The sequence below is a fragment of the Eptatretus burgeri genome, chromosome 2 (assembly GCF_056783735.1).
Source record: "Eptatretus burgeri isolate ZD-2024b chromosome 2, Ebu_testis_v1, whole genome shotgun sequence".
In the NCBI taxonomy this organism is placed as follows: domain Eukaryota; kingdom Metazoa; phylum Chordata; class Myxini; order Myxiniformes; family Myxinidae; genus Eptatretus; species Eptatretus burgeri.
In genome coordinates, this window is record NC_140962.1 from 6861138 (window position 1) to 6888637 (window position 27500).

The 27500-nt window shown below is 43.1% G+C and overlaps 1 protein-coding gene across 2 annotated transcripts in view; it reads left to right on the forward strand.

The window, feature by feature from the left end:
- LOC147031324 (uncharacterized) overlaps positions 1 to 27500 on the forward strand; it is a 55733-nt gene that overhangs the window by 10509 nt on the left and 17724 nt on the right. The window contains exons 3-10 of one of the 2 annotated variants that reach the window (XM_085861701.1): positions 12340 to 12415; positions 12516 to 12684; positions 16574 to 16619; positions 17394 to 17452; positions 18258 to 18293; positions 20258 to 20310; positions 22825 to 22957; positions 25570 to 25772. In XM_085861701.1, the coding sequence (XP_085717827.1) occupies positions 12340 to 12415; positions 12516 to 12684; positions 16574 to 16619; positions 17394 to 17452; positions 18258 to 18293; positions 20258 to 20310; positions 22825 to 22957; positions 25570 to 25772 (775 nt within the window). The remainder of the gene's footprint in view (positions 1 to 12339; positions 12416 to 12515; positions 12685 to 16573; positions 16620 to 17393; positions 17453 to 18257; positions 18294 to 20257; positions 20311 to 22824; positions 22958 to 25569; positions 25773 to 27500) is intronic. The other variant, XM_085861711.1, reaches the window with a different exon arrangement.

Genomic DNA, 27500 nt, shown 5'->3' on the forward strand with positions numbered 1-27500 from the left:
CCTTGATTGAGGATTCATCAGGTCCCCATGGCCCTTGATTGAGGATTCATCAGGTCCCCATGACCCTTGATTGAGTATTCATCAGGTCCCCATGACCCTTGATTGAGGATTCATCAGGTCCCCATGACCCTTGATTGAGGATTCATCAGGTCCCCATGACTCTTGATTGAGTATTCATCAGGTCCCCATGACCCTTGATTGAGTATTCATCAGGTCCTCATGACCCTTGATTGAGGATTCATCAGGTCCCCATGACCCTTGATTGAGGATTCATCAGGTCCCCATGACCCTTGATTGAGTATTCATCAGGTCCCCATGACCCTTGATTGAGTATTCATCAGGTCCTCATGACCCTTGATTGAGGATTCATCAGGTCCCCATGACCCTTGATTGAGGATTCATCAGGTCCCCATTACCCTTGATTGAGTATTCATCAGGTCCTCATGACCCTTGATTGAGTATTCATCAGGTCCCCATGACTCTTGATTGAGTATTCATCAGGTCCCCATGACCCTTGATTGAGAATTCATCAGGTCCCCATGACCCTTGATTGAGGATTCATCAGGTCCCCATGACCCTTGATTGAGGATTCATCAGGTCCCCATGACCCTTGATTGAGTATTCATGACCGTGGTTGTAGATCAAGTTTCTGAGTTCTGCAGAAGTATTTGAACAGTGGACACGGTGATTGATACCAAAATGAAATGGAGTAAGAATTCCCGTTGGTGTTTGCCTCGAAAGGAAACCAAATTTTTTTCCTTTCAAAGGAAATTGAGAGTTTCATGTCGATAACATCATTTTGGTTCTTTTCTATCAGTCCTTGATTTAAAGTGTTCTTGCTTTTAATTTGATTTTTCGAACTTGGCTTCCAAAGCCAGTCGCACGTCCTGGGCATCCTCCGTCGTACAAAGTCCTTTCTTGGCACGCCTGAGCTCTTGACCACGTGCAAAGCTTTCTTCCGCAACCCAATGGAGTACTGCTTTCCCCTCTGGGCTGGTGTTCCCACCTCTCTCACCTTTCTCGGCTTCACGCTGTGGAAACCAAGGCAGTTAGTATCACTGGTATCTCTCGTGGTGAGGCTGAGTCTTTGTGTCTCTTACTCTCTCACCGCAGGCAGGTCTTTCTGTCTTCTACCGTCTCCTCTCCGGTCTCACCCCCCCCCCCTGCTCTCTCTGAGATATTGTTGTGGGCCAGGGTTCGGCGGCGATAAACGACCACCAAGAGGAGCAAGAGGCTCGTCTTCACCGAACACCCGGAATTGAAAGGTCGTAACCCTTGGATAACTCCAAAAGGTCACGGGTCCCTTCGTGGACCGTGGTCGCCAATATTTTGACGGCGTGCGGTAGGGTCCACTTGTCTAATTCCAATTTACCTAAGTACTCACGCCGTCTAGCTACTGGGGAAACCACACCCTCGGCCGACTCTGTCCGAACCGAGTCGCATGTACCGACTCGGGTCCGGCATACCAAGCGGGAGTTACCAGAGCCGCGCCGGTCCAAATGAACAATTTACGGCACAAACGGCCTCACTATTTCTCAATACACACCGTGTTGGGTCATTGGAAGAAAGTGACAGACAACGAGCTGGTACATTGAACAATTGGGGGTTTATTTATGATGGGGGGGCAGGGGAGCACAAAGAGCAGTTTTCCGAATAAAAGCAATGTACAATGAACAAAAGCACTTAACAATTTCTACTTACAGATGGGGCCCACGGACACACACACACACACACACACACACACACACACACACACACACACACACACACACACACACACACACACACACACACACACACACACACACAATAAATGGACCCTGTGGGGTCTTTATTCGGTCCCTCAGCCCAGGAGGGAAAGGCGAGCTGGGGACCAGGGCCTTGTCGGGTACCTCTCCGCCTCGTGCGGTCACACCGTACTTCAACCACCACGGTGGGACTCGAACCCACGTTCTGAAATCCACGGGCCCACGGCCCTGGCTGCTCGGCCTCCACCACCACGATGAGCCATCGCGAAGGACCGCAGATGAAAAGCCACCACGACCAAGACCAAGCCAGTCGCCAAGATGACTGCAGAACACTTGTCCTGATAACCACTCTACTCTTCTTGCCAGGTCCGAGGGATTTTCTTCCCCTCCCACTCGCCTCCTGATTGGACGGTGGCGTGTCGGGGCGTCTCGGAGGCCCGCCCCCCAAAGAGGCTCTGTAGTCGCTTTCGGCATGCTGGCCTCCCATTGGTCGGGGCACCTTGGCCCTGCTCGCCCTTCGCCCATTGGCTGGAGGAAACGCTCCATGACCTTCCTCGGAGCGGAGCCTCGATCTGAAGCGAATGGAGGCTCCGACCACGCCTTCAGCCCAAAACACATGGGCAATGGAGTCAATGGTGCGGAGAAGTGAAGGGGGTTTGTTGTGAAGAACTAACTATAAAGAAACTTCGCAGTGAACACATGTAATTCCCGTTAGACATAGGGGCCCTAACTATAAACACATACTTATCCAAATAACTGAACTGCGGGGACTGCTGTCTGTGTGCAAATAGCTGCCAGATTCGTAATAATATGTCTCCCCCATATTTCCGCAGGGCGCTCAGGGTCCGCCAGCAACCGCCTTCTGGTCAAACTTCCAAATTCAAGAATCACTGCTCACCTTCACTCTTTCATTCCTCTTTTTTTCCCACCTTTGGAATAAACTCCCACACTCTCTTCAATCCCACTCTTCCCTCCAGGTCTTCAAAACAGCTGTTCACCACCACCTCTTATATTCCCCCATCCAAAACCATGATCTTCTCTACCCCCGTTAATCCACCCCAAACCAACCTCCTTCAAAGTCTCATACGAGCCTCAACATTGTTTCCCCCCCCCCCCCAAAAAAGTGTGCATTTGGTAACTCGTCAAAAGAGAATGTTAAGAAATTGGAGAGACCCAGGAAGATTGTCCAGAGTGTGATACGGACAAACGTTCCCTCAATTTGTTCCTTGTATGAGAAACGTGTGGTGTTGAAGGTTCACAGGATAATGCGGGACCCACCGCACCCACTGCATATTTACCTCCGCCACCGAAGGTGGACAGAGGTTAATGTTTTCACCGATGTCTATCTGTGCGTTTGTGAGCAGGACATCTCAAAAGGTTAGGGACGGATTCCGAGGAAACTTGGTTGACCGCTGGGGTGTGTGACAAGGACAGAGATCGATTCGATTTTGGTGACTATCCCGATCTAGATCCACAGCTGGATCCGGCCGAGCAGTGCGATACGAAATGTTCAGCCAGGTAGAGGCATGCGCTCTGCTGAGCGCTGTTCTCGTTGTTTTTGTTTTAATTGTTCAGGCATTCGCCTTCATGCTTCACTTACCTTGTGCTGTCGTTTTGGACTGTCATTTGTGCCAAATTCAATTCACATGTTTCATGCAAATGCGAAAAGGATGTTGATGCACCCTTTTTAGCTTATCTGGAATTGCATTCTTGATTTTGGTAGTTTGACCAGAAGGCGGTTTCTGGCGGACCCTGAGCGCCCTGCGGAAATATGGGGGAGACATTATTACGAATCTGGCAGCCATTTGCACACAGACAGCAGTTCCCGCAGTTCAGTTATTTCGATAAGTATGTGTTAATACTTAGGGCCCCGTCCCCTGTGGTTAACGGGAATTACATGTGTGCGCTGCGAAGTTTCTTTATACGATGAGGTATTATCGTGCTCTGTTCATCCACGCATCTCCTATTTCAACTTCTTCAGGCCAAGCCGCTGTGCCGGTCCGGCTGTAATTTTGGCAGCAACGTTCCTCTTCTGACTGGTAACGGGGGATTGCAAAGCTCGTTCTGGTCACATGACTTTAAATATGTCAAATTGGCCGACTTACTAAATTTCTTCAAAAATCTTCTCCAGACCCACCAGTCGGAATGCCACCAAATTTGGGTTACAACATTAGGCCGGGGTCGGGATGTTAAATTGCGGAGATCATGCCGATCACGTGACCGGAAGCGTGTCTGTCGAAGAATACTCAATTCCTCTTGTGCATTTGAACCGTTTAATACATATGGAGAAACAGAGGAGATTCAATAACAAAAGCAAGCAACGCACTCACTCTTCCTCTGATTCTGCCGTCCATGGATTTTTTGAGTTCTTATATAATATGTAGGGGTAAGGATGGTGGAAGGGGGGGGGAGGGGTAAGATCATGAGAGAATGTCTGGTCATCCTTGAGACAGAATGGTGCCAAGGCTGAAGTCTTGAGGTTCAGGGAAGAGATCAGAATTCAAAGGGTTGGGGGAACATTTATGATCAGAAGTTTGAGAGGACATTACCTTTCACAGACATTCCATTTAAGCTGGACTCCTGCTTCCAGCCAGACTTTCAGATGCCAGTGTATAATTTTATTTACATATAAGAATCCTTTAATAAGCTCAATAAAATAATAGATGATTCTATTCTGCTGAACATAGATTAAAGATTATTTGGAAGGCCAATCCTTTTTGGGGAAGAGGGTTGTTTTACTTGACAGACTGATAACCTTCCAATACAGAAAATAGATGTAAGGTCATTTAAAATGCAAATATATATATATATATATATATATATATATATATATATATATATATATTTTCGAGCACATCGATGTAATAATCATGTTGTATTCGAATACATTTCCCATTAAAGGGTTATAACAATACATTTGTGCACTATACCAAAAACATTTACTTTTTTCAAGTTTATTATCAATTAAGTTTAATTGGTAACATTTTATCTTTTTATCACCCTGAAACCAATGATGCTAATTTGGGAGAAATTTGCATCCGCAGTGTCAAAATAGCTGACTTGGTCAACTTTTGGGAAAATCGCATTAATTGGTTCGCGGGTGCCTGCAGTGACCACTATTTTCGTTGTGTCTGTGTGTCTGTCTGTTTGTGACTCTCCAGAGCATAGCTCCATGATGTTTGATGCTATCTTGATGAAACTTGGACACAAGCTAGATATCATGGTCTAGTTGTGTCTTTTTGTATGAGGGGCGTCCCACGCCAACTTGAACTTTTTATTTATTTATTTATTTATTTTTATTTATTTATTTTTTTTCTCGCAATTTAATTTCCTAGAAGCTGTGCGTAATGTCCATAAGTACATCATATAACCAGAGAGTTGGTGTCAAAGCCACCCAATGCTCACCTGCTTATACATTTATCGTTTTTAAAAGACTAGTCTAATAATATTTTTTATAAAGCATTGTAGTGAAGTCTGATCCACATAATTTTAAAGCAATATATGTATTTGTATATTGTAATCAGTAAAAAATAGTGTGGTAGATAAAAACATTAGAATGGAAATAACTTGCACCAAAAAATTTAACATTTTCACGCTCACGCTGATGCTCACGCTCACGCCGAGGGTATTGCTATAGCTCTCTGTTCTTCAAACAGGCGAGCTAAAAAAAATCTGATTTGATTTGATTTGGTCAATTTTTTTTTTTTTTTTTTTTTGTATACCTTGGTCGAGGCTCGTATGAGAGCTAACACACAACTCACAGCAAGGAGGCATGAGACAAGAGGGGCGGGAGTGGAAGGGACAAAACATTGGGGAACAGACACAGGTGAACTGTGGAAGGGAGAGGGATGGGGATGGGACGGGGAACATGGCGAGGAGAAGATGGACATTACAGGGACTTTCAGGAAGGAAAGCAGGAGAATTGAAGGAAGTGGGCTTGGGTGGATTATCGGGGGTAGAAAAGATCGAGGATTTGGATGGGGGAAGATAAGAGGTGGTGGTGAACAGCTGTTTTGAAAGCCTGGAGGGAAGAATGGGAAAGAATAGAGTGAGGAAGTTTATTCCAAAGGCGGGAAAAAAGAGGAATGAAAGAGTGAAGATGAGCAGTGATTCGTGATTTTGGTAGTTTTACCAGAAGGGGGTTGTTGGCGGACCTTGAGCGCCCTGTGGAAATGTAGTTGGGACAAATCGCAGAGAGAGCAGGGGGGGCAAGGCTGGAGAGGAGTCGGTAGAAGACAGAAAGACCACCGACCAACCTGCGGTGATTGAGTGAGAGGCCCAAAGACTCAGCTTCATTGCGGGAGATGCCAATGATCTTAAAAGCCCTGGTTTCGACAGCGTGAAGTCGAGAAAGGTGGGAGGCAGGAGCACCAGCCCAGAGGGGAGAGCAGTACTCCATCAGGCTACGGACAAAAGCTTTGTAAGTAGTCAGGAGCTCAAGAGGGCCGAGGAAGGACTTTGCACGACGGAGGATTCCCAGTCGGCGACTGGCTTTTGAGGCAAGGTTGGAAATGTGACTTTCCCAGGAAAGGTCATGGCAGATAGTGAGACCCAGAAGCTTGAAAGAAAAGACTTCTTCCAGAGGATTGTTGAGAAAGTGGATGGGGGGTTTTGTAAACGGTCCTTTTGAAGAGACATAGTGAGAGTGTGAGATTTGTCTGGATTGAAAGACATGTTCCACGTGTTGGACCAGTTTGTGATTTTATCCAGATCTGCAGTGAGCGAAGAAGCTGCTGCTTGCCGGTCTGAGGGATGACAGATGGTACGGCAGAGGGTGGAGTCATCGGCAAAGAGAAATAGAGGATTTTCCAGAGAGTCCGAGAGATCATTGATGAAAACCAGAAAAGAACAGGGCCCAGAACGCTACCTTGAGGAACTCCAGCCTGCACAGGAAGAGGGGATGAAAGAACTCCATTTAGGGCCACACGTTGACTGCGACAGGAGAGGAAGTCTGCGAGCCATGAGTGGAGATGGCCTTGAATACCATGGGAAGAGAGTTTGGTGAGTAGGGCAGGGTGCCAGACTGTGTCAAAAGCACGTGATATGTCCAGGGATACGGCTCGGATTTCCTGTCTGGCATTGAGGACCTCCATCCATTGATGGGAGAGCAGTAGCAGCATATCCAGGGTAGAGTGACCTGGTCTGAAACCAAATTGATGATTGGAAATCAAGCCATTGGAGAAGAGGAAGGATTTCATGTCTGAAGCGATGATGGATTCCATAACCTTGCTGATGATTGGGAGAAGGCTGATTGGTCTGTAGTTACAGGGATCTGTTTTTGCACCTTTTTTATGCAGGGCAGTGATGTTAGCAGATTTCCAAGCAGATGGCAGATGACCTTGGGAAAATGAGAGGGTGAATAGAACAGAGAGAGGGTGAGCAAGAGCAGAAGAGCAGGCTTTGAGGACACGCGGGCTGATGCCGTCTGGACCGGTTGCAGAATCTGACTCGAGGTTTGAAAGCAAGCTCTCCACCTTGTCAGGAGAAAAGGATACAGAGACCAGGGACAGTTGGGTGCGACTGGGTAAAGTGGGTAGAGATAGTGATGGGTTTGGGACACACGATTTAGCTGCAAACACCGAGTTTAGACATTCAGCTTTATCACGTGTGGAATCAGCAGTGCGGCCATTTGAGGTAAGGGAGGGGATGGAGGGGGAACATACACCAGAAACAGATTTGATTAAACGCCACCAGGATTTTGAGGAGGGAGAGAGGTTTGAGAGTTCAGACTTGAGATGAGAAAGATGTTGTTTTCTGGCTCTCCTGAGGGTAGATACACACTTGTTCCGAGCTTTGTGGAAAGAACTGAGATTGCCCTCAGTTGGGTTTGCTTTCCATGAGGCAAAGGCAAGTTGTTTCAGGACAACTGCCTCGCCACAAGCTTCAGTAAACCAAGGGCGGGAGGAAGGGTAGGACAACTGAACACGAGAGGGGATAAATCTGTGCATGAGGGAGAGCAAGTTTCTTTGAAAGAATTCCCAGGATGAGTTGATGTTTGAGAAAGTAGTGATAGGAGACCAGTTTGTAAGTTTGATGGCTGCTCGGAGACCCTGCCAGTCGGCTTTAGTGAAATGCCAGACTCGACGGCGGTGAGGTGGTTCTCTGATAACAGCCAGAGAGATGTCCACTTTAACAAGGACGTGGTCAGAAGAACCAATTGGAGCGAAGGAAGAGCAGCAGATATTGTCAGGGAAATTTGTCAAAATCAGATCCAGAAGAGATGGAGTACCATTGGTTGAGATCCGGGTCGGGAAGTTGACCGATTGAGTCAGTCCCAATGAGTCACAGAAAGCTTTTGCTGATGTCCCATGGCAGGTGAGAGAGGTACCCACACCTAGCCAACTGGCGTGATGACAATTGAAGTCGCCACATAAGAGGAAGAGAGAGTTTGGATGAGAAGATAGAAGATGGTCCATGTTTTCGGAGAGTGAGGTGTAGATGGAGTCATCACTGTTCGGTAGACGGTACAGTATACATATAAACATGAGGTGGGAGTGGAGGGGAAGCCGAAGCCAGAGGTATTCCTGGAGGTGTGGGGGAGTGAGAGCAGTGCAGGGAGAGTGAGGAATAGAGTCTTTGATGAAGAGAGCAACACCTCCACCAGGACGAGGCTCAGGTCTGTCATACCGTAAGAGGGAGTAACCAGGGAGAGATACTTGGGAGTCAGACACGTCTTGGGAGAGGAAAGTTTCTGTTAGGCAGATAATGTCTGGTTTGTCAGTGGCAACCTGCATGGAAAGATCTGAAAGGTTTGAGCGAAGGCCCCGGATATTTGAGGTCCACACTTTTAATGAAGAGGTAGGGGAGGAGGCTTTGGGTGCAGGAGGTGGAGGGGCGGGGAGGGTAGGACGAGGGACGAGGGGGGAGGTAAGGAGGGTTGCTGAAGGAGTGTGGGGTATTGCAGAATAGCGAGGGGAGGGGGCCGAATGAGGAGGAGAAAAGGCTCTGTGGTGCTGGGAGAGAGGGGGGACAAGAGACAAGGAAGATGGCAGTTGAGGATTTGAGGAGGTGGAGTGAAGAGATGGAGGTGAGAGGGCAGTGGAGGGAGGCAGGTTGGTGGATGAGAGGGCGGGCAACTTTGAGAAGGAAGAGTGAGGCGGATGAAAGATGGGAGAAAGGTGAGGGGGGAATTTTTGAAAGAGGTGAGAGGGAGGCTTGGAGGGAGAAGAGTGGGATGGTTGCTTTGAGAGTGAGAGTGAGGGGTGAGGGGGGTGAGTTGGCACTGAAGTTGGAAAAAAAGAATGGTTGATGGAAAGCGAGCATCCATGGCAAACTGTGGTTTTTAAAAGTTTTAGGTCAGAGATGCGATTTAACACAATTCTTGATGGATGCAATGAAGGCGAATTCAGAGCATGGAGAGAAGAAGCGCTGTAATAGTTGGATTTTTTACGCAAGGAATGAAGGAGAGCTCGAAATGAGAGCAGTCTGTTAAAATAGCAGAAGAGTAGTGCATTGTGAAACAGTAAAGAGTACCACATGTGTGAGAGAGGAAGATGAAGCATTATAAGATCGTTTTTGTTGTTAATATTAATGTATGAGAGAGTTCAACAGATTAGGTCATGGAAGTGTAAAAAAAAAAGAAATCGAGGAAGACGAGGAGGAAGTTAAGAGGAAGAAGAAGTAGCAGAATCGGGAGAAGGTGAGCGTGTTGTTGTTGTTGTTGTTGGGTATATATATATATATATATATATATATATATATATATATATATATATATATATATATATATTTTTTTTTGAGATAAGAAAGAGATTAGTTGGGAGAATGGGGGATGTTTGGAAAGTGGGGAGGATGAAAATTGAAGGTAATGGGGAGGATAGAAATTGAAGGTAATGGGGAGAAAAAACAAACAAACAAACAAAAAAAACGATCGAACACCGAGTGGAACCGGTAGGCCTCAAGCCTAGGACTAGGCCTCAAACACCAAGTAAGAACGTCGACATAAATACTCACAAAATTGCACGATTTTTGAAACAAAACCGAACTAGGAACACACATTAACATGTAGGTGAGAAAATTAAACAGTTAAAACGGGACAAATAACAACCGGAACTTAACTTTGAGAACGTCAGCAGGGAGCCCCGAAGGAGACCTCTTGCCGCTCAAAACCGGAACCGGAAGTCCTTTACAATTTTGATGGAAGAGATAGGTTTTTACTGTAGGGCTTCCTCAAAAGCTTCCACTAACTCAATTGTACCTATCATGGCATTGTTCAATAATGGCCGTGAACCATCGTCGCCTCCTGGCTTGTTCCTTTAAAAATCTTTTTCTCCAGACCTACCAGCCAGAATGCTACCAAATTTGGGTTACAACATTAGCACAGGGCCCAGATAAGCTACAGGTCCAGTGGTCCTATTTTTAAAATTTAGTTGGCAGTCAATGAAAAATGTCCATGTTTCACATGGCCAATAAAACAAAAGGAATGGAATTCAGTTATATTGGAAATCTATCCAACAGTCTCCAAGCAAGGTACAAAATATCATCGTCTGATAAAATTGACACCAGGGAAGGCACAAAACGATGTAGAAATATCATTACATAATTGTACTATTATATCCTGATCGATCTGTATCTTATTTAGGAGTTCTAATCCTGATTAGAGTTTGGCTGTGGATTGGTTGAACTTACTTTGTGACGTATGTTCCCTGCATCGCGAGAAATGTGAGAGCAACACAACTCTAGACTTTGTCCGATAGAATGGGGGCTGTCTCGTCTGGGTTCGATTCCCGACCTGAATATGAACTGCTCGATTGGTGTTTCACGGGCAGGGCATTGCATCACAAAGTACGCCATCTCTCACCTGGACATTATGCTGGATACTTCCTTCTGCTAACATGAGTTGGTGGACGTTAGACATCCCATGGTTATTTTGTGAAGTGCACGCGTGCAAGTTCTGGTCGCCTTCCTGAACAAATTGCTTCAGTCAGGCCTAGCCCAGCAGGTTTAGTGAAAAACTTTGGCAAAACCTTTCCTGGCTGATCGAACAAGAAGGTGGGAATAATTGGTACTATTTAAAGTAGTGATACCAGCAGCAGCAGGAGTGGTAGCAACATTCATACCAACAGCTATAACACGACTGCAGACTACTATGAAAAAGGAAGCACAAATATCGAACAGAAATGGCAATAAGCATGTTTCTGCATCCTTTGCTTGAGCAGGTATCGTTTGCAGAATAATTTTGGTGTGAAAATGCAAGGCAGCTCGCACGAAACTTCATTCTTATTTTACATTGAGGTTTACTATGGATACACCACCAAACAGAGGTTATTAAATTGTATGTTATACAGTATATGGCAGAGGTGTAGTGCCAAATTTTGAGGTATCGCAGCCCTACAATATGTAGGTCATGACGTCATCATCAGATGTACCATACATACACGGGGAGCATGCGCCACAGCGCGTCGCTGCGTCCACTTTCCGCTGGTAATCTTGTGACCTCTGGCCATCCTCAAGGCAGATGTCTGGCCCATCCCCATCTCTTAGGGATTGGACATTCCAGGCACCCACCCGAAGGGACCACCTCAGGTTAACCTTCGGAGACCACCGTCTGGTGGACGACACCGAAGCACCACTCTGACGCACACTACAGTGTGTTTTGTGGTGGCCGGAGTGCAAATCCTGCCACCGGATATACCATCACATCAATTTTTAACACGACACCGATTTAATTTTTAACATGATTTTAATTTAAGTCCCCAAATATGAGTGATAAATGAATTACGCACATTTTACCACGATAAACAAAAGGTTAACACTCGCACCCAATTAAATTAATCTCACAATTCAGAATCCCCTTTTAAGAAAAACTCAGATAAGTTTTGTCTCTAACCGCTGTTTTTGGACAAAACAATGTATTTTAAGAAATAATAATATATTTTTATTATTATTATTATTATTATTATTATTATTATTATTATTATTATTTAATACCATGTGGTAAGGGAAGACAGGATGGCCTGGAGGCACGCACACTCGCCTCTAAGCTGTCTATCCTGGATTCAAATCCCGACCCAGCGATAAACTGTCATCCGGTGTTTCACAGGCAGGATGATTCATCAATGTGGGTGCCGTCCCTCAGATGGATGTTAAACTTGCTGTCTTGTCTGCCCACATTAGTTGATGGATGTTAAAGATCCCATGGTGTGCTTCGTGAAGAGTAGGCAAACTATCACTGGCACCCTGAACAAATTCCAAATTCCTGCTCTAACCTACAGGGGGCACTGCATCAGCAGCACAGCCATGCCCCTTTAGGCAATGATGCCACTCACGACGTTGTGCAGAATCTTAAAGGAGAACACGGATGGGGATAATCCGCCTGCCCCACCTGGTCCGGTCCATAGGTGATGCACTGCCACTCCGAGAGAAATCATTTCCTACGCTCGGAGGAGGGAAATGCATGTCATGACTGCAACAGAGAATGTGTGCAGATATATAGTCCATAATGATCATCAATTCTTGAAAGCACTGTTCAGAAGGACAATTTGCCAATATAAAAGAAATTGTTATTTTGCTAATGCTGTCATGTGTTCTCCCTTCACTTTGTATGCCCTGTTTGTGTTTATTTGTTGTTGTTGTTTTTTTTTAAAATCAGAGCCATCACTGAGCCTAAAGAGGTGGGACTACTGGGATTGGATAGGCAACCTGCCTGAAATGTGCAATGGCAACATGTAAGTGTTGGATAAAAGGTACACGATATGATGTGCATTCACGACGAACACACGTTCATGAGCAGCATTGCTGAATCTGTTTCATTGCTGTATTTCTGAGAACATGCAGAAAGGAGCCGGGCTTAGGCTGGGCCCTGCAGCAGGCTTCGCAGTGCACCGACGTACATACCGCACAAGGGAGAGGCCGGCTGTTTATTCGTATCGCCCTGGTGCGGGGGCTTCTTCCAACTGCACTCCACATCCTTGCGAGAGACCCCAGGTTGCCAGAGGTGAAGTTGGGAGTTCTGATATAATTCTTGACTGCATTCTTTTCATTCCATCTTGTCAAATATGCATTCCTGCCTAAATGTCATACCGACAGTTATTAGTCACACTTTGTCATAGCAGGAACTATTATAACAGTAACTGAAGAGTTCAAACTCAAAAACCGATAAATCAATTTTTTCCCATTTTCAGAAAATCAACATTTTAAAATGTCCTCTCTTGGTGTAACATCAATTCAAAAAAAGGGTGATCCTAAATTGATACAAGTGGATTATCAAAGGCCGGAATTTCAGAAATCCAAATTTCATAAGAACATTTCTAATTTTATTACTTTTCAGTTTGTTTTTGTATCAAAAGCAGATAAATCCACAACTTGATTTTTATTTATTTATTTATTTGCAAAAGCAAACAAATCCAGAATAAACTTTTTTTTTGATATTAAAGCCTTACAGAATCACCAGGAATTTGATCATAATCACTAATGCGATATGAAATTGTAGTAATCTGAATTTTAAAAAAGTTTCTGAGGTATGTGTGTGTGTGTGTGTGTGTGTGTGTGTGTGTGTGTGTGTGTGTGTGTGTGTGTGTGTGTGTGTGTGTGTGTGTGTGTGTGTGTGTGTGTATATATATATATGTGTATATATATATATATATATATATATATATGTATATATATATATGTGTATATATATATATATATATATATATATATATATGTGTATATATATATATATATATATATATATATATATATATATATATATATATATATATATATATATACATATATATATATATATATATATGCGACCAGGGTTGCATCAGGAAGGGCATCCGGCGTAAAATGTGCCAAATCACTATGTGGATCATACGGATGATCCGCTGTGGCGACCCTTAACGGGAGCAGCCGAAAGAAGAAGAATATATATATATATATATATATATATATATATATACCGTATTTTCACGACTATAAGGCGCATATAAACGTCTTAGATTTTTGTCAAAATGTGCGACGCGCCCTATAGTGCAGTGCGCCCTTTGTGTGTATAAAAGAACAGGTATGTGCGGTATGCAGAACATTGCTGTTTTAACAACCCCGAAAATGGCAAAGAGACACGCTTATGAAGCTCAGTTTAAACTGAAGGCGATCAGCTATGCGGAGGAACATGGGAATCGAGCCGCGGCGAGGAATTTCCAGATCAACGAGTCGATGGTTCGAAAGTGGAGGAAGCTGGAAAACGAGCTGCGACAGGTGAAGAAGACGCAGCTGAGTTTCCGTGGAAACAAGGCGAGGTGGCCAGAGTTGGAGGAAAGACTTGAGCAGTGGATCGTTGAGCAAAGAGCAAGTGGGAGGAGCGTTTCGACGGTCACGATCCGACTGAAGGCAGTATCGATAGCGGAGGAAATGAAAATCGAACATTTCCACGGAGGTCCGTCTTGGTGCTTTCGCTTCATGAAACGGTGCCATTTTTCCATCCGGACCAGGACTACGATAGCGCAGCAACGTCCGGCGGATTATCAAGAAATGATGGAAAACTTCCGCTCCTACTGCAGCAAGCACATCTGCGACAAACGGATCCAGCCGAGCCATCGGCGTGAACCGGCCGTTCAAAGTGAGGCTGCGAGCGGCGTGGGAGCGGTGGATGACCGAAGGAGAGCACAGCTTCACAAAGGGTGGAAGGCAGTGCCGGGCGAGTTACGCCACAGTTTGCCACTGGATTGTTGATGCCTGGGCTAACGTGTCTGCTGGCACTGTTGTCCGAGCTTTCGCTAAAGCCGGCATCATTTCGGAGGAGCCGCACGGTGCAGAAAGTGACTCTGACGGCGAGGAAGGTGGACCTGCTAGGTTGGGTTTAGCGCAGTTCGATTCCGAAACAGAGGATGAGGATTTCGATGGATTTGATTAAAGACTATTACCGGTATTTGATTGTTTTAGTATTTTTGTAACTAATACTTTAATAAAGCACAACCAAACTCAATTTTGCTCCCGATCTATTTTTAAATATGCACACTTGTGTGCTTGTGTGAGTGTGTTGTTGTACGGCGGACGTACGTAGTAGAGGATATTCATATAAAACCCGCGCCCTATCGTGAGGAGCGCCTTATGTGTGTGTCAAATACAGGAACGGCACACACAACTTAGACTGCGCCTTTTGGCACGGTGCGCCTTTTGGTCGTGAAAATACGGTATGTATGTATGAACAAGGTCTGTCGAAAAAGTAACGGGACTGACTTCACAGAAATTTTATTCCAAAAAACATATTGAAATCACAGCTTGTCCCCTTCAAAATATTTTCCCTCCAGTCTCACACACTTGTCCATCCTCTTCTTCCACACTTCGATGCACCCCCGGAAGGCTTCTTCTGGAATCCTCCGGAGCTCCGTCGTCATGGCCCTTTTGATGGCCTCCACATCAGGAAATCAGGTCCCCTTGATCACCCCCTTGAGTTTGCGGAATAGGAAAAAAAATCACAAGGGGCCAAGTCTGGCGAATACAGGGGTTGCTCCAGAGTTGGCACGTTCCTCTCCCCCAGAAACTGTCGGATGCTCAGGGCACTGTGAACAGGGGCGTTGTCATGGTGGAGCACCCAGGTGTTGTTCTCCCACAGATCCCTCCTCCTGTCCCAGACTGATCTCATGAGGCGCCGGAGGATCTCCTTGTACACGTATTGATTCACTGTTTGACTCTGTGGTAGAAACTCGAAGTGGACGATGCCCTTGATGTCAAAAAAACGCAATGAGCATCACCTTGACCTTCCACTTCGACATCCTTGCTTTCTTTGGTCTTGGTGATGCCGGACTTTTCCACTGACGACTCTGCCGTTTGGTCTCGGGATCGTATTCGAATATCCACGATTCATCGCCAGTAATGACTCTCCCGAGTAGGTCTGGATCGTCCTCGAGGTGCTCGATAATGTCTTGACAGACAGTGACTCTTTGCTGTTTCTGCTCCTCGGCCAACAGCTTGTTGACCACCTTTGTGCACACGTTGCGCATTTCGAGATTTTCAGTGATGATGCTCCAGACAGTGTCCTTGTTGATGGAAAGTTCCTCAACAATCATCCGCACCATGAGTTGACGATCTGCGCGCACCATCTGCTTCACACGCTCGATGTTGTCCGCCGTTCTGCTCGTTGAAGGTCTTCCATACCGTGGATCGTCTTCAACCTCCTCCCGTTCCTCTTTGAACCTCGTGTACCATTCAAATGTACGTGTACGTGACATCGTTTCTTTCCCGTAGACTTGCTGCAGCATTGCGAAGGATTCGGAAGGTGTTTTGCCAAGCTTGGCATGAAACTTCAGATTGGCTCTCCGCTCACGACTCATAGCGCGACGACTCAGACTGAACAACGTGTAAAGCACAACGTGTAAAAAATCACACAATGAGTGCAGTCAACCATCACCAGTCATATATATTGCTGGAATATTGCGAAAGACTGTGATGCAACCCGTTCATTCAAGTTGTGCAAGTGGAGCACACAGCAGGCTCAGTCAGTCCCGTTAATTTTTCGATGGACCTCATGTATGTATATATATATATATATATATATATATATATATATATATATATATATATATATATATATATATATATATATATATATATATACACACACATACATATATATTACATGTGTTATATCAAGTTTTGCAGAACAATGATTTGAAATTGTAAAGACTGTACTGTGAGCTGCATCATGGCATGCTTAGTTCAGTTTTGGCAGGAATGGCGTCAATCGTTTTTTGCGGATGAACTCTTCAACCGAGCTGCGCCAAGTTCCTGCAAGCTTTGCCTTATTTGATTGATCCTCCAAAGTAAATGATAATCAAAGTACCAAAATGCATTTTGTAACTTTGCCTCTCATTCTTGTGGTGTGTTGTGACTTGCAGTGGTATGATCCATTTTGTTCAATAATAGGAAATGAAGATTTATTTGGTGAGTGATCTCCACGCCCTCTCCCTGACCCCAGGCACACTTGTCGGCAATTTTGTCTGATCGGGGTGCTCGTGTTGAGGGACCTGCTGAAGCTGGTGTTGGAATCTCATGATCCTATTTTTATACGCCCGATATATATATATATATATATATATATATATATATATATATATATATATATATATATATATATATATATATATATATATATATATATATATATATCTATCGGGGCGTATTATGTGATACTGGTCGTCCGTCCGTCCGTCCGTCCGTCTGTCTGTCCGTTCCTGTCCGCACTCTAACTCCCAAAGTTTTCAATTTCACGTTTCATATTTGGTACATAGGTACAAGACTGTGGAGACGGTGTGTCGCGACATACGTTCGTCATCTAAATTGGTTGCTATGGCAACCAGGTTGCTGTTTTCCATGTAGTAGCACAATTCTGTATATACCTTCTTGTTCGGGTGTATATTGTGCTCACTTGAGCTCCTGTTAAATTTTGATATTATTATTAATCAGACAATCCTATCGTTCTGCTCTGAAAAATGCGTTCGATTCGGAGCAATAAGACAGTCAATTCATATGCACCGAAGTATGTACGCTTTGCAGGTAAATGCTTTGTGCTCTCTCTTGATAATATTTGTATATTTGGGCCGAAGCGGAAAAACAAATTATTTATGGCTGTCAAACAAGGCCAACTATTTGTCTTGAGGAGGATGATGGACCGATTAATCGATTTTGATGCATGTTTTTCTGATTAATCTTTTCCAGAGTCATTTCTCTCATTGCTCTCAGTTGCATCACACATGAAGTTTGAGCTTGACTTGCAGGTATTTTTGTTTGAATGAAAGTGTGGTTGTGCAATGGGGGGAGGGGGTCTCTTGCATTACCAATCACTTTTGTTGCTCTATCTAGCAGTCAATAATTAATTTGTACGAATAAATTACATCATGTCTGGCGAAATATGAGTTGATATAAACTCAGAGGGCCTGTTCTTCTCCGTGAAGACCAATCGCCGTGCCTTGTGATGACGATGAGTAGAATATACCGAAGCTGAAGTTTTTTTTTTTTTTTTTTTCTCAAAATTTGGATTTTCAAATGGCCAATCAGGCAGATTTGATTACAATCCCCTGGAGAACAAATGTGCCAAATTTGATGCTTGTATCATCATTTTCACGATTCCTCTCAAAAATTTCTGGTATCTGCCCCCACTAATAGTCGAAGCAGTTTTGAATTTAGTTTCCAAAATATACATAAGATTTGAGTCAAACACTAATGACTGATCAGGCTAAAGCGAGATCACGTAAAAATGCATTACACAATGCCAGGCACAACACAATCGTGGAAAATGGTGGGAATGGCTACTGCGAACATATAATTTAGGTTTATTTGAGTGATATCACTGGAATCTGTGAGCGAGCTACAAATACTTCTTTTTTTAAAAAATCCTTTACGTGGGCTTTTAAAGGTTATTTTACCCAGGTGTAGTCTGATTCTTTGATTGTGAGATATTATTTTGAGACATATATACAGTACAGTATTTAATTGTTTTTTTTTTTTTAACAGATTTTTTTTGTAAAAATTGCTCTTCATTTCCATTTCAGTTGATCTTTCCTCATGATACTTTTGTTTCAGGCTTCTGTTTTCCTGGATGAGAGTTGGATCATCCCGGTGAGATTTTTGGTGATACTTTAAACTTTTTTTCCTTCCCAGATGAAAGAAAAAGAATTTGCTGAAGTAATGCGCATCAGCCATGCACCTCAACTCGATTGTAACTATGACGGCGCTCGATAAAGCGCACACCTCTGCCTGGCTGAACAGTTTAAGTTTTGAATCTATTGATAGGCCGGATTACCTGAATTAAAATCGAATCTGCCAGTTCTTGTCACTTACCCGACTCATCCACCAAATTTTGTCTGAATCCGTCCACAACTTTTTGAGATACCATGCTATATATTAGTTCAGCACGATCTCTCAATGTTGAAGAATCACTGAAAAAATTATCAGATCCAAACTCAGATCTTCACCAACGTTGAATCGCTTCTTCCTTGTCACACACCCAACATATCCACCAAGTTTCGTCCGAATACGTCTAAAACTTTTTGAGATATTTTACTGTATATCATTTTTGGCCCTTTATCCGAATGGTGAAGAATCACTAAAAAAATTATAGTAGTCAGATCTGCATCCGGATCCGGATCTTTACCAAAATCTCATCGGTTCATCTTTGTCGCACACCCAACCTGTCCACAAATTTTTATCCGGATCCGTCAACAACTTTTAGATATATCCTGCACACAAACAGACAAACAAACAAACAAACAAACGAAAAGAGGATGTCATGCAGTGCACAATACTTGCAAAATCCATAAAACAAATTTGACCCCAAAAATAATTGGTGCTTGAATTAATTGACCAGTTATGCAACTCATCTTCAAATTTCAGGTCAATCGGATGAAAACTGACAATTTTAGAAATCAGGGCGATGTTGACCTCTTGACCGATGTTGACCTCAAAAATAATTGACTGGTTGAATTCAGTGACCTGAAATATAAATCCTCTTCAAATTTCAAGTCAATTTGATAAAAAAAAATTGAGGATTTTAGAAATACCACCTTAGTTGTTGACCTTGGGCCTACGTTGACCTTTTGTTCCATGTTGATCTCAAAAATAATTGGCTGGTTGAATTAATTGACCTGAAATATAACTTCTCTCCAAATTTCAAGTCAATCGGATGAAAATTGAGGATTTTCGCATCACCACCTTAGTTGTAGACCTTTGGCCTATGTTGACCTTTTGGTCTATGTCGACCTCAAGAATAATTTACTGGTTGAATTAAGTGACCTGAAATATAAATCCTCTTCAAATTTCAAGTCAATTTGATGAAAATTGAGAATTTTAGAATTACCACCTTCGTTGTTGACCATTGGCCTATGTTGATCTTTTGACCCCAAAAACAATCGGCTTCTTCCTTATGACAAACTCTACCATGTGGTGAAGTTTCGTGAAGATCGGTTTTAAATTGTGACCTGTCGGCAACAAACAGACAAAGAAACAAACGGACAATAACAAAATTGACTGACCAATATACTTGAAAAATCTTCGATTTTGCAAGTAACAAACAGAGAAATAGAGATAGAGATAGATATGGATATATGGATATATAAATGATATCTAGATATATATGGAGATGAAAATATAACCTCCTTCACCTTTAATAATTGGCACATCTTCAGGAGGAGGTAAAAATAATTTTTCAATTCTTTCAAATACTTGTTTGGATTTTAACTATTCATCAATGGGTATCATCCTTTCTGGGAGAAGATGAATGTGCAGAGAGTCTTTCTGTCGGTGCCGCAAGCTACAGTTAGGACACCACAATTGGTGGCTCACTTTGTGGTACAGCGCCCTGCCTGCGAAGCACCACTCCAACAAGCGCCACTTACTTTGTAGCAGCATATCACAATATTATATTTTATGAATCGTATGCTTTCATCATCATCATTGCCGTATACCGCAGTAATGTAGCTACTGCCTTACGTAGAATTGCTGTGTATTTTATGAAAAGAAATTGGAGATGCGTTGGTTCTGCCTTTCATTAATATATATTTTTGTATTTTTTTGTGTTTTTACAGGTTTGTGAGCTTTATGAATTTGTACCATGCAATGAATTGGGTGCTTATCTGTAGTAAGTATTTTGCACTTTTCTCCATGGAGCAAAGCTATCTACTTCATTTCTCCACCCTCTCTCCACCCCCAACTGACAGTTCCTACATTTTCTTCCTTCTTTGCCTCCTTTGCTTTCTTTCCCACTTTCTTTCCCACAGTATGCCTTTCGTTACCTTCCTTTTGCCTTTTGTCTCTGACTGTTAGCAGGATGTATCAAAACGTTACGGACCGATTCAGACCGAATTTGGTGGGCAGGTTCGGTGTGTGGCAAGGAAGAACTGATTAGATTTTGGTGAAGATCCGGATCCGGACACGACGACTGCAATTTTAAAATTGATTCTTCACCATCGAGAGATCGGGCAAAAGTGATATATAGCACGATATCTCAAAAAGTTGTGGACGGATTCGGACGAAACTTGGTGGACATGTTGGGTGTTTTACAAGGAAAATTGATTTGATTTTGGTGAAGATCCGAATCCGGATCTGGATGTGAGAATTAATTAATTTTTGAAGTGATTCTTCCCCATTGAGAGATCGGGGCAAAAACGATACGTAGCCTGATATTTCAAAAATGTGTTGGGCCTGATACGTTCTCGTGGATCATGCATTACGTGGTGGGGGTATGCGCTCTACCGAGTGCCCTTCTAGTTTTATTTTATTTATTTACTTTTATATAAGATCGAGGTTCATGAAAGAACAAGGCAACAGTGGGACGGTGGCCATCAATCAGGAGATTTAATTAGCAGGAAGTGGAGGAAAGGGTAGCACACCTCCGCCCGGCTGAACAGTTTCTGTTTTGTATCCCACTGATTGGCCAGATCTGCGTCCGTACCTGAACCAAAATCTAATTGACTTGCTCTCGTCTCCGACCCAACTCATCCACCAAATTTTGTCCAAAACCGTCCACAACTTTTTGAGATATCATGCTATATATTATTTTTGGCCCATCTCTCAATGCTGAAGAATCACTGAAAAAATGATAAATTATTGTATGCGGATCAGGATGCTGATTGGTCCTTGTGGCACACCCAGCCAGTTCACCAAGTTTTGTCAGAATCTGTCTTCAACTATTTGAGATATCGTGCTAAATACCGTTTATGGGCCCTATCAATGGTGAAGAATCACTTTGAAATTAAGAATTTTAGGATTCGGATCTTCACCAAAGTCCAACCAATTCGTCTTTCTCACACGCCCACCATGTCCACCAAATTTCATCCGAATCCGTTCATCATGTTTTGAGATATCCTGTTCACAGACAGACAGAGGGGGTGAAAACATAACCTCCTTCCGCCTTTGGTGGTGCCGATAACGAGGTCTGCAAGAGTAATAAGCGACCTGGATAGACACATGGACCCAATGCAAAAGAACATGTCGAGGTATTCAATGAGATGCATCAATGTATTGAACAACTCAATTAAAACAGACAGTCAACAAAACTGAGAATTCCGGAACAGATACCCTCAGTTTTTGAGGATGCTTTCTCAGAGCAGAGAAGATTGTGACTGTTCGTTCACCAAGGAACATTGTTTGTCGTCCTTTTTTAAAAATTTTTCTTCTCCATGTAGACCATGTCATTGTGACCATTTATAATCCAAAGGAATACTTTAATATAACTACATGGTTTGTAGAGACCACTCAGTGTTTTTTTTTTTTTTATCACCGTTTCAGGCAGAAATGAGTCAACATAAACTTGCTGCACATTAAACAAAACTTATTGTTGAGCCCCTGAGTATGCGGTACCATTGCAGCTTTTGGAACATCTACAGAAACGTCAGTATGGCAGACATGAAAGAATCAAAATTCTATGTTGACACGGATAGGAAAAAGGGTGGGTGTCTTGGTGGCGTAATGGTTAGACGAGCATTTAAGGATAGAGCATGGATAAACAACAATATGTTGGTAATAATAGCACAGGGTTTGATGGACTTGATGGTCTCTCTTCCTGCTTTGAAGTTCCTTGTAAGGGATGTCCTACTTGAAATGATTACAAGCTTTGCATTCTTCATGAGGTTAAGGTTCCGTGACGGATGAAGTTGCTCGCGCGTCATTTGCTCAAGATAAGTCGGAGTCGAACAAGTTGACGCTCATCTTGATTGCGCCTTGAATGTCCTCGAGCAGCGAGAACAAGCATTTCGATCCACTTCCGGGGAATTGCAACAAAAGAAAATAAAAATGGACACATTGAATGAACGTAAGCTCTTTCCAATCGCTTGATGGCGTACGCATGTAAAGTCCGCTCTCAATTCAGTCTCTTTTCATCGAGATGATTTCACATTTTTATGAGTTATTTAATAAACGGATGGTTGAGTCTTGTGCGTGGCTCGTAGAAAAGCCGTAACAATACAATACGCAGAACTTGGACATTTAGGAAGCATCAGCGTGCTTTTTATAAGGATAATTGGTAGACGAAGGACAAACAAAAACAGTCAATGTAATTTGAACCTGAGATCCTATTAAACGGAGCTATGTGCTCGAATAGGAACACCGAAGAGGCTGATTTTGATGTACCTCTCTCTGCCTGGTGCCGTTTCAGTTACATCAAAGGCCGAGTAGTAATCACAGGCTTGGTGGAAGCGAGCTGCATCGCTGATGATGGGCGGGTGCAGCCAGGAGACATCCTAGACACGGTCAATGGTGTCTCCCTTCACGATGCCTCAAAGGGAGTGGTGAGAAATGCAATGTTGACGATTACATTAATTTGTTCGGACTGTCGATGTTGCTCTGGTTACTAAAGAGGATTTTTTTTGTTGTTTTTTTTTTTTAAGCCGACCGACTCATCAGACTGGAAATGGGGTGAGGGTTGCTCAAACATAGTTATTATTTTAATGCTATTGGAAGTCAGAAGAGCATGTCGTACGATGTAAAAGCCTGCACGCACAACAATATAATCAAACCCAAAGGAGACAATTTAATGGGGAATATGCTTCCGTGGATTATTTAAAAAAAAAATTTTTTACCTTCTATCAGGTCAGGGTTAGGTATGGGAGCATGCACCAGAGCAGCGCGTCGCTGCGTCCACTTTCCGCCGGTACTCCAGGGGCCTCCGTCTGCCCATCCCCCAGGCAGATGCCAGGCCCATCCCCATGTCCTTGAGATGCTGATCCTAGACACAGTCAACTTGAGATCCTATTACCATGTGCTATGTGCTAAAATTCTTTCTTATTTTTCTAACCATCTATCCACATGCTACAATGGTGATTCTCTTGAGACGAGCACATAATTCAACATATTAATATTCCATTCCTTACTACTGCTGCCTTCAGAAACTTTGAATCTACTTTTAAAGTATGTTTTTTTAAGTAAAAACATGGCATCCTAGAGCAAAATGGTTTCAAGACTTTAGGTGGGGAATGACCTCAAGATTATGCATGAAAATTATTGTCATCCGAGCTCTCAAAGTGTGGACGGTCGTATGATTTTTATGTCAAAATTCGCAATTTTCTAAGTTCGTGACTTTGTGACCTTGACCTTGGGGCGGAAATGAAAAATCGAGCTCCGTGGGGCTATGCAAGTGCCATTGGGCTAACCAAATACCGAAACCCCTGCCAGATTCGACAAACCCCCCAGGAGAAGATGTAACTTGAAACCGGCTACCCCTAAAAACATGTTTTTTGGGCGTGGCTCCACCCATCATGGGCGCACCACGCCCATTCTCAGGAAAACACAACTAGATCATGATATAAACCTTCCACCAAAATTTTTATCAGGATCGGATCAAAACCCACGAAGCTATGCTCGGGACAGACAGGCACAGACAGACAGACAGACAGACATGCACAACGATAACAAATAATAGTAGTCACTTATATTTTTTCATGAAAATATTTTTTCGTGAACCAATTATGGTGACTAGCTCGATATCTTGTCAGGGTTTTGAAATTTTTATTATTATTATTGTTATTATTATTATAATTATTAATGTTGTTATTTTTGTATAGAGGGTCAAGGCTTGTGAAAGACTGAGAACACTGAATGGATCAGGATGCAACAGAACAAATGAACAGTAGAGAGAGAAAAAGGGAGGGGGGGGGACACAAACAGCAAGGTTGAAGGATAAAATAGAGGGGGACTTGGACAAATAATGTGTGGGGAGGAATGAGGGGTCAGGGAGGACACATGGGGTGGACAAGATGAATATAGAAGCACATTCTCAGGAAGGAAACTTCTGGGAATTTGGAAGAAGGTGGGCTTGGGGTGGAGGTTAACGAGGGTAGAAAAGATCATTGAGGACGATCTGAGATGGTGGTGAACAGCTGTGTTGAAGACGTGGAGGGAAGGAAGAGATTGAAGAGAATGTGCAAGTTGGTTCCACAGGTGGGGAAAAAAGAGGAATTGATGAATGGAGGTGACGAGTGATTGTTTTTTGGGAGTTTCACCATAAGGGGGTTGATGGTGGACTGCTCGCGCCTGCAGATACCTGGGGTGACAAAGCACAGAAAGAGCAGAGGGTGCAAGAACAGAAAGGAGGCGGTAGAAGACAGAGACCACCGACCTCTCTGTGATAGGAAAGTGATAGGTCCGTAGACTCGGCTTCATCACGGGAGATTGCAATAATCATGAAGGCCTTGGTTTCCACAGCGTCGAGCTGAGAACGGTGTGAGGCAGGAGGGCCCGCTTGGAGGGGAGAGCAGTGCTTCATCAAGCTGTGTATGAAGGCCTTGTAGGTGGATATGAGTTCAGGTGGGCCAAGGAAGGACTTTGTATGATGGAGGATGCCCAGTCGGTGGCTGGCTTTGGAGGCCAACTTGGGAATGTGGTTTGTCCAAGAAAGATCATGGCTGATCGTGAGACCCAAACGTGGATGACTCGACTTCCTCAAGAGGATTGTAAATAAAGTAGATAGGAGGGTTTGCCACTTGGTCTTTTCAGAGATAAAGAGATTTATCAGCAGAAATTGATTACAACTTATTATTGAATCCACTCTCTTAGCATTTGGGCAATGGCTGAAAAGGCTGTTTTTGACCCCCATAATGACCCATTTGGAGCGAGACAAACAAAATTGAGAATAATCACCAGTAAAAAAAATTCTGCTAAGTTTGGTAAAAAAAAAAAAAATACCTGGTCAATGGTTTTGGGTTTTTTTTTTTTTTAATGCTTTTTAATTTGACTGCGCGGTTGGATGGATGACACGTCATTGCATAATCTCCTAGTTTTGCTTACAATCAAGAACCTGTTTGATTAAACACGGTATATAATCACGACTGTCATCGACAAAACGACAGGAACATGTGCATTGATGAAGATTATTACTGGTTGTGCACGATTTTTTTTTTTGCAGGTTCTATCGGTGCTGCGAAGAGGTCGTGGAAAACCTATCGTTCTGAAGGTAGTGAAAGCCATTGGACGAGATGGCCACCCGTTTCCACCTCTAGCTCCCTATTATGATTTTCTCAGACAGGAGGTGCCCAATTTCTGCCCCTCGGCTTATCTAATGCAGCGCACCAATGACGTCGCCGATGGAAAGCAGATGGTCGATGGGCGGTAAGCATGTTGAAAAGATTGCAGCTCATTTGGGTAGTGAACTAGGCAATGGTCTTGGAGCAATTCCAGAATCATGTTCTATACCGTTTCATCTCTCCCATGAAGTTCTTGTATTTTTTCCTGAGCTCTGCATGAAGCTGATACAAACCCACGCATGTTGTTTACCACCTAGCAGGGGGGTGCCACAGCCCTCTGTGGATTGAGGAATAATATGAACTTTTTCTTTCTTTCTTTCTTTCTTTCTTTCTTCCTTTCTTTCTTTCCCCCAAACCTGAGCTTCACCTTTTTTTTCATCTTTGGTGTACATTGTTTCATAATGTAAAATTGTTGGGAAGAGCAGCGTTCTCACGGCATTTTCCTGTCTTTAGCCAAAATGAAATTGAGGGAAGTTTTATCGTATGCATTCTCGCTCAAATGTTAGTATCCCCTTTAATGTTTGAGTCAGTGGAAATAATCCATTGTATCCTGGTCATCTTGTTATTACACATAGTAATTGATAATTAATTTGTTTTTCATTTCCACCTTTCCCATTGATTTCTTGGTCCGTTTGGCCGTCCAGCTTATCCTTTTCTTTGAATTATTTTTTTTTTAAATCCGGATTGTTTGGTAAATTTTACTGTCCTTTATAGCGACAGCTAATTTATTGTAAAACAAGCCATCGGTGTATGATTGGAGCACTGTAGTTATCTCAATGTGTGTCGCGTTACCTGACACAATGACTTTCAAAGAGCTGGAGAGTGGCGTGGTTATGTCACCAAGATGCCGATGGAACGTTGCCAGATACAGCGAGTATGCGTCTTGGCTTGTCTGCATTACCAGGCAAAGATGTCGTGTTGGTTTGCCATCGGTGTTGTCTGGGACTTCATTATAGTACAAGGATGTGATGAAACGCAAAAATAAAGTCCATCTTCAATTGTGGGGTAATCATTATGAAGCATGACTGCACACCTCTTGTTGGAAAATGTGGGAAGCTATCCACATTATCTGCGCTTTTGAGCACTTTTATCGGATGTGTGTAACATATATATATATATATATATATATATATATATATATATATATATATATATATTTATATATAGTTGCACTTTATGTATGACCTGATGGTGGCTACACATTAAAAAAAAAATCACTTCCTTTATCCAGTGCTTTGAATTTTCTATTATTATTGCATTATTCAGAAAATATCAAATATTTTATCGTTTTATTCCACTGTATACTTTTGTGTTCATTGTTGGCATTCCCATCTGAGTACTTAACTCGTGCTGAGATCCTAATTTATTTGCTCATTGTTTACGCTGTCCTTTTGTCCTCCTTTTTGTCACATCAATAGGTCCACAAAATGATGACAAATTTACAACTCCAACGGAAAAGACAACCGTCATTTTTTTTTCATGAGACAACCTGAACAAACTCCTCATTGAGCATTAGATCATTGTTAGAAACATTCCTACTTCTATTATGTGATCCACTGTTCATTTCTATTCCCGATAGTAATCTTTCCCACATGTACATTTCACCTCACCCACAGCTATATTTTGTCCCCTCCAGGCATCACACACAATTGCGGCGTCGTTCCACAGGTTCGGGCGTGCCCTGCTGGGCTCGCTCGCCTGTTCATTGTTCATTTTTCATTTTGTATGGAGACAGGCACACACCCCACAATGTTGAATTTGACACCTTACTTTCAAAGCGTTGTCCAGCATTCTCAACTTCCTCACCTTGTCA